Source organism: Sinohyriopsis cumingii, chromosome 9 (genome assembly GCF_028554795.1).
Source record: "Sinohyriopsis cumingii isolate HCF-2022 chromosome 9, ASM2855479v2, whole genome shotgun sequence".
Classification (NCBI taxonomy): domain Eukaryota; kingdom Metazoa; phylum Mollusca; class Bivalvia; order Unionida; family Unionidae; genus Sinohyriopsis; species Sinohyriopsis cumingii.
Genome location: NC_142969.1, coordinates 105730199 through 105746167, shown reverse-complemented (window position 1 = coordinate 105746167; position 15969 = coordinate 105730199). Strand labels below are relative to the sequence as shown.

Genomic DNA, 15969 nt, shown 5'->3' with positions numbered 1-15969 from the left:
ATTTGTATATTTTGCGATCCTTGTCGAGCAAATGGTTACAATTATTCAACTAATTTCATAAACTCAATGAAAATAAATAGTCATGGAAGATCTGAGGAATAATTGAATCCATGAAATAAGTATAACTATAACGTTTGCAATTATTAAACATCTAGGACATTTCTGGACCAATCAGGTTTGTATAAAACAAAATCTACTATACCAGCAATATATAAGACAGAACTAGCCTATGCTAAGGTTTTTATTGTGCAATCCGTGAAGAGGCGCTTATATGACAAGCTTACCGATCGCAAAGTCAATAAAAGCAACACATCATACCTAACCGATGGCGACGTGTAACATGAAATATTGTTTTTCCGATTGTCATTCTATAGAGAAATCCACAGTTCGATTAAGCAACTTCAGGAGCAATTTGTAAATTTTATTTAAAAACGACAAGGTTGTAGTTTGATTCTTTTCTCGAATAAAGTTATGTAATTGTGCACCAATTCAAATAATGTAAGTCGTGTTTGAAACCAATAGGTCCGGTAGCGTTTGTAACAAATCATACCGATAAATTAATTAATTAAATACATTATACGGCAAATGTACAAAGCACGTGACACAATATCATTTGCATGTGAATCGTGCCATACAAATGATATGTAACCAATGAAACCAAAATTCATCTTAAATTAACAAAGTAAATGTGACACAGTCTCTAGTGTACACAAAACAAATATTTTCAGGACCGCGCGCGGAGTGTAGAAATATATATTTTATAGTAAATTTGGCCTCTTGACTTGCGTAGATAAGTGGTGGAATTTCGATATATCAACCAATACCGATATGCAACAGTGTGACAAATAATGACAATACAAACATCTAAAAGCACTCAGTCGGGATTTTACATGTACCTCAATGTGTATAAGTTAAAGATCAAATTTTGTATTGCTCGTTAATAAATACAATGTATGTACCAAAAAATGTATAAATATTAAGTATGTGCCCACGAGGTTCGTAAAGGCGAAGCCCGTATTCACACAATTTGTGACTAAGATCAGCTGACAAGAAAATACTAATGGTCCCCTCATAATAAATTAATCTGACATTAAAGCCTCCAAGATATATCCCTCTGTTTATTTACAACTTGTACGGTGATATCAGTCATCTGTTTATGAAGACGATTCTAAAGAAATAATTGAGATGAAGAGAAAAAAACTCGTACAGAATACGACAAAGAAACAAATTTCATAGTTGAAAGGTTAGTGAAAACATAAAAAGTAATGAGAATATATTGACTTTATTGGTAGATATTTATAACTTTATACTTGGAGACGCTAGAAGTTGCTAAACATTTGATTTTTGAGTGGAAACACTGAATTATTTTCAACAGCTGAACCACAAATATTTGATGTCATACATTTACAGCTATAATAAAAGCTTTGAACGATTTAGTGAAACTGCTATGCCAAAGAAAAATAATGCTCGTCCCTTAAGGTTCTGATATATTAAATGACGTTAAAAAAGCAAATGTACGATCATTTCAAGCAGTAAAATCTAGCACTAGACAAACGTGTACCAGATAAAATTTATTATCTGCGCTGCAAATAACATTGATTAATGATTACAGTAGCACAGAACCAAATGGACCAAAACGATTATCAATTATCATTACACTATGAAGCATGATATATATTATTGTTGTTTTAACTTGTTTATGCAGCATGGCTAAAATCTGAAAAACTAGATGTTTGTTTGTTAGAAGAGGAACCGTGGCTTACGCCTAACAATGAGCTCAATACTAGTCTGAGGTGAACAGTTATTAATGATGCGTTTAACAACGACTTTTGCATTGGTGAACGACGCTGCAATAGTTAAACAGATGGAATTTGAGAAAACGACATTATGATTATGAATAGAAACGAATATATTTTAAAAATGACAAGTAAAGTATATCATTCGAAAGGAATAGTGTTACTAACAATTACACGATTCTAATCGTATTAGAAACACAAAGATCAATATACAGTCTATAGAATGTATTAGCACTAAATCAGTAGTCGATGTACGAATTTATCACACCGACTGCAATACGAAATACAATGATGGAATAAGACTAGACAGTGATAAACATTCATTATGCATATAAAGTCGTTGCAGTATTACAGTTATATGAAGCAGAATATGAACTTTTATAACATTAATGACCATCCATAAAACAACGTGTTGCGTTTGCCACATGAGTCAAATATACCCGGCGTTTATAAAGAAGATTTGTGTGTTCAGATAGAATGTCCCTTTATTCAAAATGGACATGGACAAATAGATGATCGTGAAAGAAATCAACAGTTTTGGAAATTTGAAATGTACCGGTAGTGCTGATTTGGTCACAAAGGATATTATAAATTGCGGACTCTCTAAAGAGCGTACAATCACCAAACGTGTCGCATGAAACTTAAACACAGCAGTATTGTCTAGGTATGATGTTAAGCAATGCTTTGGTTTAAAACATAAATTAATGAAGGTACGGACACGTGAGCAAAACCGAGTTGAAAGAAAATATTAAGGGATTAAGATGTATTTCTTTTTTCTGTTTCAAAACATCAACAAATTCTCCTTTCATTTCATTCAAGAGAGCATAGTTCTTTTCAAACGCTGTTTCCATGCAGTGGAAGGTGACCAGACTGCGTATTTTCCTTAAAATCTTTGATACAACTTATGAAGCGCGATCAACCACACGGATAAATCAAATACAGATCACTGGAAAATGCTAGTCAAGTTCTTTTATTAACCTTCTTGTAACAACTTTCATAAACATCGATTGCAAATAAAGTATTGGTTCCTAGGTACAAATCAACCAGTATTTCAAACCAATTGTCCAATTTATCTTCAGAATCTCTACCCTTTTACCTTTAAATCCTTTAGTCGCAACTTTCTATTATATGAAGGTAAAATGATACCGAGATAACTTTTAAATCTCGACTTTATAAAAAGACTTAGTGCACATTTTGCTTTGCCACAGCCAGTCGCTGTACAATGTATTATGTTGTGAAGTTACTTTAGCTGCAATGAAAAGCTACGACATAAATAGAGAACATACTTGACTTTAGATGATGGTTTTGAAACTTAAGCTCATCATGTGAAACTAAAAAAAATATGTTTTTGTGAGCATCTACATTTACGTTTTCGCTGATTTTGAAGTGTATAACTTGTTGTACATTACCTAGATTAAGACTACTACCAGGCGTACTTGTCAAACCAAATGCAGCCCTCATTAGTACAAATCTTTCTAGCATACGTGTTTCTAACTTCTGTTGCTTTTTTTTTACCGTATAAATACTCAGTGGCTTGCTTCCGTAAACCGTTGAATCCAACTGAAATCTTTGGCAATATCACATACTTGTCCGACCTACGTTAGTCACTGAGAAATTTGTCTTCCGTTTCTAAACGAATATCTTTTCAGCATATTTTTATGTATGTTTAATTTATATTATGTGAATTGCTTTTGTCCGTGTGTGTAAGGTGTAAGCGAAAATGATAACAATGCATTTGAGTTCAGAGCATTCATTGTCCAGTCCTGTTTACAATTAGACTGGAATTTTAGGATAGGGAGAAGTAAGGGAGATGCAATATAGATTACAAGACTCGAAGCTGGTAGGCAGAGCACTCCCCCCTACCAAGCACACACACACACACACCTTACACAAGTTCGCGGGTTGATGTTACCAAAAATAATTACGTTACTTGATAAATATTTTCTTCACTTTGAGAACACTGCTGAACTTTTGAAATGGTCAAGAGAGTATTGGACTTTATTTTTATAAAGTATATCGCAAACCCCGAAAGGCAGCTTTTCGTTCTTGATAAAATAAAGAGTGCTGTTTATGATGTGGTTAAGGGTTATCAGTTGGCACCTGAGGCATATCGGCAAAGCTTGAAGAACTGTAAAGAAGAAGCTGGACAAACACATGTCGAATTTGCATCAAAAAAGAAATCGTATATGAAAGGTGATGCTCAGTCAAGAGGGTTGATTAGGTTACGATGATATCAGACAGCTAATAGCAATCAAACGGTACTGGAAGTACATTCATGGGTATTTCAATATCTATCTTGATCTATCTCGAAATTTTGTAAAATACTGCTTGCACAGCTGATGGTTATTCCTTGGCTAACAAAGAGTCATTTTGTCAATATACCTTAATATACCTTCCTCAGCTCAGTCTTCTACGAGTACCTCTAATCCTAAATCCAGCACATGTTTTATAAATAAAACATCTGATCAAACTGAACAGAAATACTTACGTCTTCTTATGTGCTCTTATTGTAAAAGAAGGAACACGTTGTTACTAATTACTTCAAGTTGAATTCAAGCAACAGAATAAAGGCAGAATTCTCATTCCAAGTAGGTCAATGTCACTGTCTAGTATTGAGTGTAACATACCACGGCCTGATTCTGTTTGGATACTTATTTTAACCATTCATTTCAGAAGATTCTATATCACTTATCAGGGAATTTATCACGCCGATCCTCATTAGAATATTATGGGATATACGAGCTTCTTAGAGTCTCTGCTATCGGGTAATTTGCCCTTTGTCTGACATTTCTTCTAGAGAAAATGTTCTATTCAGGGAAGAGAGTACGGTTTTGTATATGGTCCTCTCCATTGTGTCATTAAGGCATTAGACTTCTTTTCCCAACCCGTGATTAAGGAGCACTCACTTATTTACATATGAAAGATATTCATTTATTACTAGGTAATAACATAGCTGGAGATAACCCTATGGTTAATCTATTAGTAACTGACATGATTTTTTTAAAAACAGTTGCTCCTATTGAGAGAGAAATCCGTGATTGGTATCCTACATGGTATCCTACTTGTGATTGGTATCTTACTTGTGCAATTACCAAAGCTATGGTAAAAAGAGCCCTTAACAAAAGTGTTGTTCGGGAAATTATAATTTTAGCTCCAAACTACTGATCAATCAATAGGTATTGATAACGATGATCCTCTTTTTCTACTCATTCTATTTATTTTAATCGAAGTGACAAAACACAATCACTCTGTTGCCGAATAAAAATAACATCCTGAGATCTCTTGATTGTTTCAGATGGTTAATAGCGAAACTGAAGGTACACAAGTCCCAGTACTGTTCTTTGTGAACATGGGACTTTTATGAGAAAATGTAGGCTACCTGAGGTACCCAGTGGTGACGAGTATCAGTGACATTTCAGATTGTCGTCTCATGGGCATATTGACAGAGTATTCTTAGTCTTCCCCATGAAACTCCATTGGTCATTCAGGAATAAACACAACTTATCAGAAGATCTTGAATAAGGTTTCGGCTGAAATTTGAAAGTGATGTTCTAAATACTGCATAACTTGTCACACTTATCAAATGTAGGAACCCCAATCATAAGATGCCTTATGCGCATCGCACACCTATTCCTGCATCTTATTAACCATTTCGCAGAATAATGGCAAACTGTGTCAGTCACCTACCTATGATTATGTCAGGCAACCAATTAAGATAGACATACATATATAGATAGGCAGATCCGTATACAAATCGATCGGTAGTTAAAGAAGATAATACAATATGATTTGTGGTTTCTTATAACAAATAATCTAACATATGCCTAACATCCAATCGTATTTAAAATTAATCGAACGTATCATAACTAGTGACATAGAGTTCGCGGTGTAGGACATGGGGAAATCTTTTAGAAAATCTATTGAAAACTATGGCAATTTAAATCACATTAGAAAATGAGAGAACTAAATAAAGATATCCAACAAAAACGCCAAGAGAGGTAACACAAATTAATAGGTTTTCTAATAAAGTTACTGACTGGAAGAGCAAGGTAATAGGTAACACTAATAACTAATATATTGTCAGAGTCAGAAAACTAATAAGAGATAACATTAAAAATTACTTTATATTGTTCGGAAACTGTTCCATAACAGCAGTATGGAAAAAGATATTATTGACAAAAGTAGACAAAGAATAAAACGTTACAAAATCAATGAACTGAATTTCACTCCGATACAGATGTACTGAAATCTTACATTTAGAGATATAGGACTCTAACATTAAGTTTAGGGATTGATGTAGTTAAAACGGCAATAAACAAACACAATGCAACAGTCAGAACATAATTCAGCACGGAAATACAGTATGAGTTGTGCTATCGTTTGTTAAACAAATTGTTTGTCACTGTCAAATGAAACGGAACTCATGTTTTGTTAATATATTTATGATTTATATTTGACTGATCACACCGTTGTGTATAGTGCACTTCCTTTCCAAAAGACCACTGTTGCATTGCACAGGAATGTAACTTAAATATCTTCTTTAAGGACTAAATATTAAATTACGTAGCTTTCTCAAGAAGTGTACCTTTTATCCACTGGTAAACTGCTACCCAAAACTTTTCATTAGGCACATAGGCTTCCCGGCAGTCATCATTAGCAGGCCATAGATGACTGTGTATGGATCCGCCTGATCTACAGTCATCCAGGGCGCCCGACCAGGTCTTGCTACTTTTACGTTCACGGTTACATTGCAATAGCGTGTTCTTAAATTCTAATGGAAAAAAAAATGCATCGTAACTATGTTAGTAGTTATGGTTTAGCCTTGGACTACATATATTTAAGGAATTCTGAACATATATGAAACCTACGGAGAGGGATAGTAATACTGGTAAACGTTATTTATTGTTATTTGACATATTGCATACATACATACATACATACATACATACATACATAGATACATACATACATACATACAAAGACGGGAAGAATGACAGTGAGAGAGACATTAAGATAGTTCTACATATATGAATAGATAGACAGATCCGTGCGGAAGTACACAAATCGATCGGTAGATAAAACAATTAAGCGATTGAGAGATAAAATAATTACTACAAACAGAATGAGAGAGAAGGAAAACTATAACCCTTTAAGGACACATTGTTCTATTTTTGTCAGTTGAATGCTGCTAACATGTGCGAATGTGGACAAGGTGCGTGTCAGGGTGACCAATCACAGTTTTAAAAGATGTAATGCACGTTTCATTGCAACAAAGGATAGCAATTTGGCCATTACATTCAACATGAACCATCTAACTCGAAATTAGAAATTATCTACCATCTGCATGTGGCTACGAACCTGTTATCGCTACTTGTCTACATTAATTTATATATAAACCAATTTAAAGTACATTATAAACCAATAAATTTATTTCTTGACTCGAGTATGTGTAACTATATGGACCAAATATATGCTTTCTTTCCTTTTATTGCATCAGACATAGCCAAGTCCAGACGAAGTCGTTGAAACCTATGCCAAAAGAGCGAATAATTCAACACACCCGAGGGATTCAGAGAACCTTGATACCAGAGGAATTATTTTCAGAGTGTTTGCAGATTCAAACTTTGTTTTGTAAACAGAACAGACGTTAAGTTCAATCAAAATACCAAAGCAAAATGTTTTCGGAAGCTCTTAATCTGTGCAATTCATGGTGCTGCCAAGGTTTGTGTGTTGATTTGAATCCGTCACGGCCTGGACAAAGTTATGAAAATCTAATTAGTCACAAGCACATAAGTTTAAAAAAATTATAAGTGAAAATTACATGTTTGATTTCACGCAATAGGATGTACAACATTTAGTTGCAGATCATTTAAGCTGCAGGTCATAACCTATCTTAGTCTACTATTGGATATTTTAGTAATTGCAATTAATATTTGATCTAATTAACAATATACATTAATTTCAGAGCTTTTATTGCAAACATATCTATAGAGAAAGCAGCTTGCAATACATTTAGTAAGTTTCAGGGCATTTCTGCGCACCTAAGGTTTCTGTCTCCAATATTGAAGCAAAATGCATACCAAATTCGACAGATTGACGGAAATAAAATACTGCAATGCTTACCATTTAAAAAGAGGCAATTTTCACCAGAATATTCTATTTAAAATAACATTAATTTTGGACCACCCCTTTGTATTCATGACTCGCGATATGTCGGCCAATTCGGCGCACAGCTTTGAAAAGATGTAATGTTTATCCATCGAGCTATAGAAATGAAATACATTACCTTGGACTGTTTCTGTCAGAAGTTTAGTCGAGTAGTTAGGTCTGGTTTATAGCTTGTTTAACAAAATTCAACGTAACATGGCCAATAAATAGCCAGCGATATTCAGCCAACTAAACCGAGCTTGTAAAAAAATGAGTCAAGTTCAACATTTTTTTACAAAATAAGCTATTATGTGGAAGAGAAACAACAAGGAATAGTATGCAATGTGTACACAACGTGTTGTTTATGGGAAAAAATACTACAGATTAGAAACAGACTATAAGCCGTGAAATTTCATGAATATCCCGTTCTTGCAACAAGCTGGCCTGTTGGGTAGCAGACGATTTTGTATGTGTAGAACAACTTGCAAAACTGGAAACCTGGATTAAGATGCAAACTTTTTTAAAGTATACATTTCCATCTTTTATAAAATGTATTTGTTTGTATGATTATAATAGATACATAGTAAATGGTATTTTCTGGTTTGCAGGTTCAAGAAGGTCATGGAATGGGTCTTCATGTTGACATTTAGAAATCAAATTCTCATATGCATTTCGAGTCCAAATGTGGGATATTTTTGTACATTTTATGAATATCACTTTTCTTAATTTAAAAACAAAAGTAATTTCTTGATACAAAATGGATTTTTGACAAAATGTAACACGTGATTCAATGTTTACAGAAATGACGAATCGTTGCGCATAATTACCCGACGCGCAAATCGGCCGACATGGTGGTACGTACAGCAATTTAAATATACATTTTCGGTGTCAAGTGAATCATTCAACATCTAATTTCAACACCATGTGATAAACTAGGCAGTATATCTATCCAAAGGATTTTAAAGTATAGTTGTTGATAAGTTTCCAAACTTAAACAACTTGCTCTTGACTGAAAACAATACCTTTGATATTTATTCGGACAAGAAGTTTATACCGAACACCACTGGAGGATTAAATATCAAGACTAAGATATGTTTATATTAACAAGCAACGTTCAATTAGTGATGTCGGAAGAACCATTTTCAAACTTCCTTAGATAACCTCCTAAGGGGATACCTGCAATGTGGGTTTTATCTATATTAACTTTCAAACTCTATTCGTTACAATATGAAAACGTTTCTTCAGTAATCGTTGCGTTTAGATGGGTGTTTCAGCAAAAGTTCTAGATCATAAACAAAGTCAAAATGTTTAAACATATCATCATTTAGCCATGAGTATCAATCGTTTGAATATTTTTGTAAGGCATATAAAATAATGAAAGAAATACTGGGGAAAAAACACAACTGGATTCTAACACATACCTTAATCTCTTGACTCATAGCTTTGAACATATTTAAGATGTTGATGCTCATTCAAACATATTATACAGAGTATAAAACATTTTGAGGAAGACGGGAGGCGCACAAGAGGAGCGAAGTCGTGTAATCTGCTTTATGTTCCTTCGGGAAATTATTTTAAGAAAGACAGCTTGATCCACTCTGTTTTCTTCAAGATCGAAAGTATTGACAGTACAAGGGGGCTCGGCTACCAGACTATACGTGTAACTGAAACGCAGTTTGACACAACAAACATAAGACATACGAAAGAGGGGCACTTACCATCAGAACAATAATAAGCATGATTTTCAGTACAGTTCTCCGGTTCAAATAAGCCATCATGTACGTTCTCACTATTAGCTCTGTAAGTCAAGCACTCTAACCCATTTAACGATCTCCACTTTTCGGAAATATCTGGGCGTGCTGCATAAAATATAAAACAATATCCATTAACATTTCCAGGTGTTCTGATTATTTTTATACTGTGTTCGCGAAATCATCCGTGAATGTATGTAAATGAAGCAGATACCTTTTGAGCTTCAGCATGACGATGATGCTATAGTCGCTGTTTGGCGAAAATAAATGGATAAGATATATATATATATATATATATATATATATATATATATATATATATATATATATATATATATATATATATATATATGTGTGTGTGTGTGTGTATGTGTGGTGTGTGTGACATTCAGGATGAGCCAACTTCGTGGCATAGATTAAATTATGGAATGTGGTACCCAATTCATTTTTTATGTAGAATAAAAGGTATCAATTTGTGTTAAAACGCACAAAAAATAAATTTCTCTAATTTAAGCTATCTATTTTATAGCATGTCAGATACAAAGAGTTGTCGCACGTAAAAAGTCTTGTGGGAGTGAATAACAGATGTAATTGGAACGTGGTTGGGGTTAGTGTATATCAGCGTTTATGTTGGATTTTGATATCGTTCCCTAGACCAATAGATGACTCTTGCAAGACGTCTAATGGTTTTGAGTAGCATAAGTAACTGGAATGTAGTTCGGTTTAGTGTGTTTCGGCATCTCAGTTGGCTTAAAACTGAAAAAAGGCTTCGAAAAGCAGAGAAAAACAAAAATCAGGTACTCGTGATATTTATACATAAAAGTCGTAAGGTGCTAGTCGACATGTTAAACTGAATTAATAATAATAATGATAATAATAATAAGAAGAAGAAGAAGAAGAAGAAGAAGAAGCAGAAGTAATTAGCTTTAGATTTGTGTTAGTGTACATCGGCGTTTTAGCTAGATTTAAACTGAAAAAGAAGCCATCGAAAATCAAATACAAACAATAAATTAAGGACTCAGGACAATCATATAAAATTCTAAAGGCGCTAATCAGCATGACCAGTGAGTGAGATACCGAACGCTGTCAAACATGTTGGCTGCAGAACCAATTTGAAACACTAAATTACTGTACATCTACCATCTAATTAATACAATAGAAATGATTGTATTATGTATTTATAAGACGACAAGTCATCAAAGGTTTCAAGGCGAATACAAAATAGCACCTATGTTTAAGAAATAGTTTATGGTACAATTTTGGATTAATATATATATATATATATATATATATATATATATATATATATATATATATATATATATATATATATATATATATATATTAAAATTTAATGTGAAATTGCAATTGGATAATCTAACCTAGTATGAATGTGGAAATAGAACAGTTTTAGCTAATGAAATAAATATGGAATCAATGGACAATATGTACCGCCTTATGTATAATATAGATTTAAACCATTCAATATATATTGTTTGCATCCAACATAGCCTACCCAGGTGAGTTATATTCAAATAATGTACAATATCAATATGATTAAATTCGGGATCTCCGACATATAAGTAGATATAAATATTAATACCACTGTAAGTTAGATTTAAGCGGTAATAGCCAGTCACTTTGTATGAACGAAACATAATGATTGGTTACGCAATCGTATATTGTACATCCAACGAAACATATACGTTGTATGCATATAGGTTTCGAATATATTGTATATGAATCCTGCAACAATTAAATAGAAGTGCATCTTTCATCACACTTGGTTCACCAAGTGGGATAGGGTGGGCTGACCGAGTTGCTTTAGGCGCTCGCCTTTACAGATGACTGACATCTCACCTCTGTCCGCGTCCATTCGAGTCGCGGTTCGTCCGACGTATGTATGCGAGAAAGCATTCCAGTAGCATTCGACGGATTGGTGGTTCTTCCCGAGCATTTCCTTGGGTCTTCCTGTACCGAGTGTTTAGGCATAATGTGTAGCCTATCAAGTACTGAAAATGGCGCTAAACCCAAACAACAAAACAAAAACAAAACATCAGTATTGCCAGAGCGGGTTAAGTTGCAAAAAACATATAATTGTTCAATTTTGCTCAAAAGTTGCCCCAGGCCATGATTGATGCAGTGTAAAACGTGTTAGTTGATGTCGTTCTGGGGTTTAACGCTGTTTTCAGTCCAAGATAGGTTATATATAGCAGCCAGTATATCTGGTGCAGGAAGAACCCAGGAAAACCCCAAGAAAACCACCGACCTATGAGAAGTTACTGCCAAGCTAGTAATATGTATTTACATATGATTGTTGCTGCAATATGCTAGTGAAACACAGTATCATCATTTGCCACAGCATGAGTAGATATGTTTCAATTTTATCATTATTGTTCTAATTATTCATCTTTATGTTCATCTATTTCATAAATCATTTACTCGTTCCATTTCTTTTTTACATTTAACGCTTCAAAGCTAATGTTCGAGAATATATTATCATAATGACAAAAGATATTTTAAAGATAACTTAAAGAAACATACTCTGCACGTATGTGCTCAAGTGGATACAAGCAAGTTAACCCTAGGACAAATATTCATAGCTTCTAGCCATAGTGTATTCGACGCAAGAAAACAATAATCATTGACAAAATCAAAAACATAGAACTTATATGTTGCCTACTAGGTTATGCATATATGTAAATTACGTACAAATCAAACGTGTATGTTACCTGCTGGGTTTCATGTACATCGAAATTACCCACAAATACTACGCTTTTTTGTCTACGAAATTTGCTTATATAAAAGATCATCGACGAATAGAACTCTTCCGCTGCCAATCCTGTTTTGCAGTGAGAATGCAATTATCTTCGTGCTTCATTCTTTGAAACATTGTTTTCTATTTCTTAAATATATGGTCTCGATCTATCTCGTATCTTTACGATCTAGAGCTTCTTTGATTCACTGAATATTAGTCTTTCTCCGACTAAATATTATTTCAATGTAAAAAAGAGTATTTATCATACATAAATTGTTCCGACATATAGTAATATATTAATTCAAGATATTCCATCCTGTGTATGTTAAACTGTTTCGGGTGACTTCTAACGAAACGGAGCGAGTTTCTAAGCAGCTGGCTTAAAATGTTTAATTAGGCTTTGATTTTATCTTAATTATACCTATGCTTTAAAGATATGGCATATACATTACATGCTAGAAGCAGGCTTCTCAGATTATGTAGTCTTAACGTGTCTATACAGACAAAACATTAGTTTTGCAAGTTATCATGATCACTTATATAACTATTTGTCCTTTCCTAAACAAAAGTTGTTGTCCCGAGGATATATATTTTTATACATTATTTGTGCATACTTGGCCACATTGTTGTAAATATCATCTTGAATTTTAATCTGCAAAAAGTTACCTTTGTAAACTGAAACTCTGGCATCGCCGCCGCACCTTAATCTTGGATCTCCACTGCAAGTTCTATTGCAAAATGACTCGGTTGTTCTATATGGTTCACTGCCCATACAGAAACATGTCTCACCCTACAGGGACAGATCAATGGAAATAAACAAATTTATGTTCCAGTTGCCAACATTTTACATTATCTTACACAGACGCACGTCTAGCTAGATTTGGAGATTAGACTAGTCTTAATAACAAATTCATAAAAAGAAAAACATCATTTTAAATGTTTTATACGTATCTTCAGAAAAATCTCCACTTACAATCTAAATAGCATTCAACAAGGAAACTTGAAAGCAATCTAAATGTAATTTGTTCATAATATATTACTTTTAAAGTTCATATAAAGAATTAATCATTTCTGAATAAATTATAATACAAGTTATTTAAATGTTAATACACTGATACGGTAAAAATGCATTGGCAATCAGATCAAAGAGAGAAATATATACACAAGCAGTGACAAAGAGAAAAATTCGAGAGCTTCGATAACATCTTATTCGTTTACATCGTATTCGCTTTCTTTCTCTATTTTTTCTCCAGTTAACAAAGCCATGATACCCATGTCATATCTTAGTCATCTGACATATCGAATCAATTATCAAATGCATATGGTTTCTTTCTGTAACGTATAGAAAGAACATAAATTAACTTCATTGCGTACAACAAAGAATTTAATGCTAATTATGCAAGCAGTATTTCAGATGGAGACTCTTTCACATTATTATCTACAGCAGATTTTCTATGATAAGGTAAATATCTGGTCATTCCTTTGCTATAATTTACAATTGTTCTTTGTATCTTGCAATTCCTGCTGTATCCGAATTTCATACACATTGATTGTTTTCCTTTTCAATACGTTAAAATATCTGCTACATTTTCATGCTGAGATAACTTTCATAATGTATACGTTTTGTGTATTATATATCAAACTGTCCATCTTCTTTGGAATTAATCACTGAACATAACACTAAACATATATCTTCTTCTCACCAACAAAGACTCAAATGGTTTAGTTATATTTCTTCAGTAAAATGGTCCTGCTAATACAAAATGTCAGTAACAAAGTTTGCCTGTGCACACTGATGCTGACATATCATTGTTCGCCATGGGTTGTGGATCCACGTTTCTCCACACGACAAGAAACTCTTGGCATCTTTAGCTAACCTAACCAATATCTAATGATCCGCTATCTGACTGGATACAGCTGAAAACAAACGGATCCAGTCAGATACATTTAAATTGAGAAATTTGTAGAAATATTTAACATTGGCTCAAAACACGACCACCTTTCGCACATACATTTCTCTAATATAAACTATTCAAGCAAGTTTTAATTTGGAGTCAAAGCTAGTGGATAACGTGGAAATTGCATTGTTGAATAAGTAACCAGGCACGTAAGGAGTTATGTCACTGGTTTGTTGATTCATTTTGCTATGTTCAGGGACTTGTTCATCTGCTAGAGGACACTTATTCTAAACCTGCTTTCGCTAACTAAACGATACCAAGGTTGATATTTAGCAAGATTGCTTACAGTTCATTACATCTGAGGGAATGCCATAGAGCAGATACTGGTCGTAGTGGCCTTTTTTGTATCTAATAGTGAAGTACTCTCTGAAATGCATGCATACATGACGTTTCGTTCAGGATGCATGCATGAATAAAAGATTCATGAAATAAAACCACAGTTGCCCACTTTTGGTAGGACATTGTACAGTCAAGGAACCTGACATTAGCAAGTTTCATGCAACTATTAATATTCGCAAATGTACTGTGAAATCTGAGATACTGGCATACACATAACATGGATATTTTTTGCAAACTGCAATGGCATCGACGACCGCAATAGCGCTGTGGTATCGTCATCATCATCATCATCATCAGTCTCTTGATCTAGTGTGGTCATCGAGGCGCTGTGCTGCTGAACATCTGAACAGTTCCCTCCACTTGTCTTGATCATGTACCAATGCCGGTGTCTCCGCAAAACATTTCCTGGTCCATTCTGTGATGTTGTCAGTCCACCTTTTTCTCTGTCTACCTCTCCTTCTGCCACCCTGGACGCTGCCCTGCAGGACTGTTGTGGATAGACTGTTGGCCCTAGTGACATGGTCATACCATTTCAGCTTTCTCTTTCTGACGATGGTGAGGTGGTCCTCATATTGGCCTTCTTTGTGCCTCATGGTATTACTCACTTCTTCATTTGTGATGTGGTCCATGTAAGAGATGCCAAGGATGGTTCTGTAGCATCTCATTTCAATGCCTGGATTCTTCGTTGTAATTCTGCTGCCAAGGTACATGCCTCACATGAGTACAAACAGATTGAGATGACTAGTGCTCGCAATAGTCTGAGTTTAGTTTTCAGACATATATTCTTGTCTCTCCAGATGGGTCTTAGCTTGGACATAGCTGCCGTTGTTTGTGCTGCTCTTGACAAACTTGCTGCTCTTAATCCCTCTTCGGTGATTATAGAACCAAGATATTTGAACTGGCTCACTGTTTCCAGTTCATGTCCTCTGACTTTAATCTTGGCTGAGATTTGTTTGTCACTATTTGTCAATCAGCTTTGTCTTCTAGGCGCTTATCTGAAACGATCATAGGGCGAGCTGGAGAGATCGTAGGGAAAGTTAGTGATGACGAGCTGGAGAGGACTTGCTAAACAGGATGAGCCGGAGATGACGAGCTGAGAAAGGCGAGAGAGAATGAATGTTCAGAAGAGGACGTACTGAAGAGGATGATTAGTAGAGGATGAGCCGGTGTTATCGCAGTCTATATTAGTTCATATAAGTGAATTTAGAAATCGTACAGAA

The 15969-nt window shown here is 34.4% G+C and overlaps 1 protein-coding gene across 1 annotated transcript in view; it reads right to left on the bottom strand.

Moving 5' to 3' along the window:
• The window catches only part of LOC149792421 (uncharacterized), a 50395-nt gene that overhangs the window by 17510 nt on the left and 16916 nt on the right, over positions 1–15969 (bottom strand). The window contains exons 5-7 of the mRNA XM_089970994.1: positions 13119–13242; positions 9662–9802; positions 6382–6567 (exon numbers count right to left, since the gene is read on the bottom strand). Coding sequence (XP_089827120.1) covers positions 6382–6567; positions 9662–9802; positions 13119–13242 — 451 coding nt within the window. The remainder of the gene's footprint in view (positions 1–6381; positions 6568–9661; positions 9803–13118; positions 13243–15969) is intronic.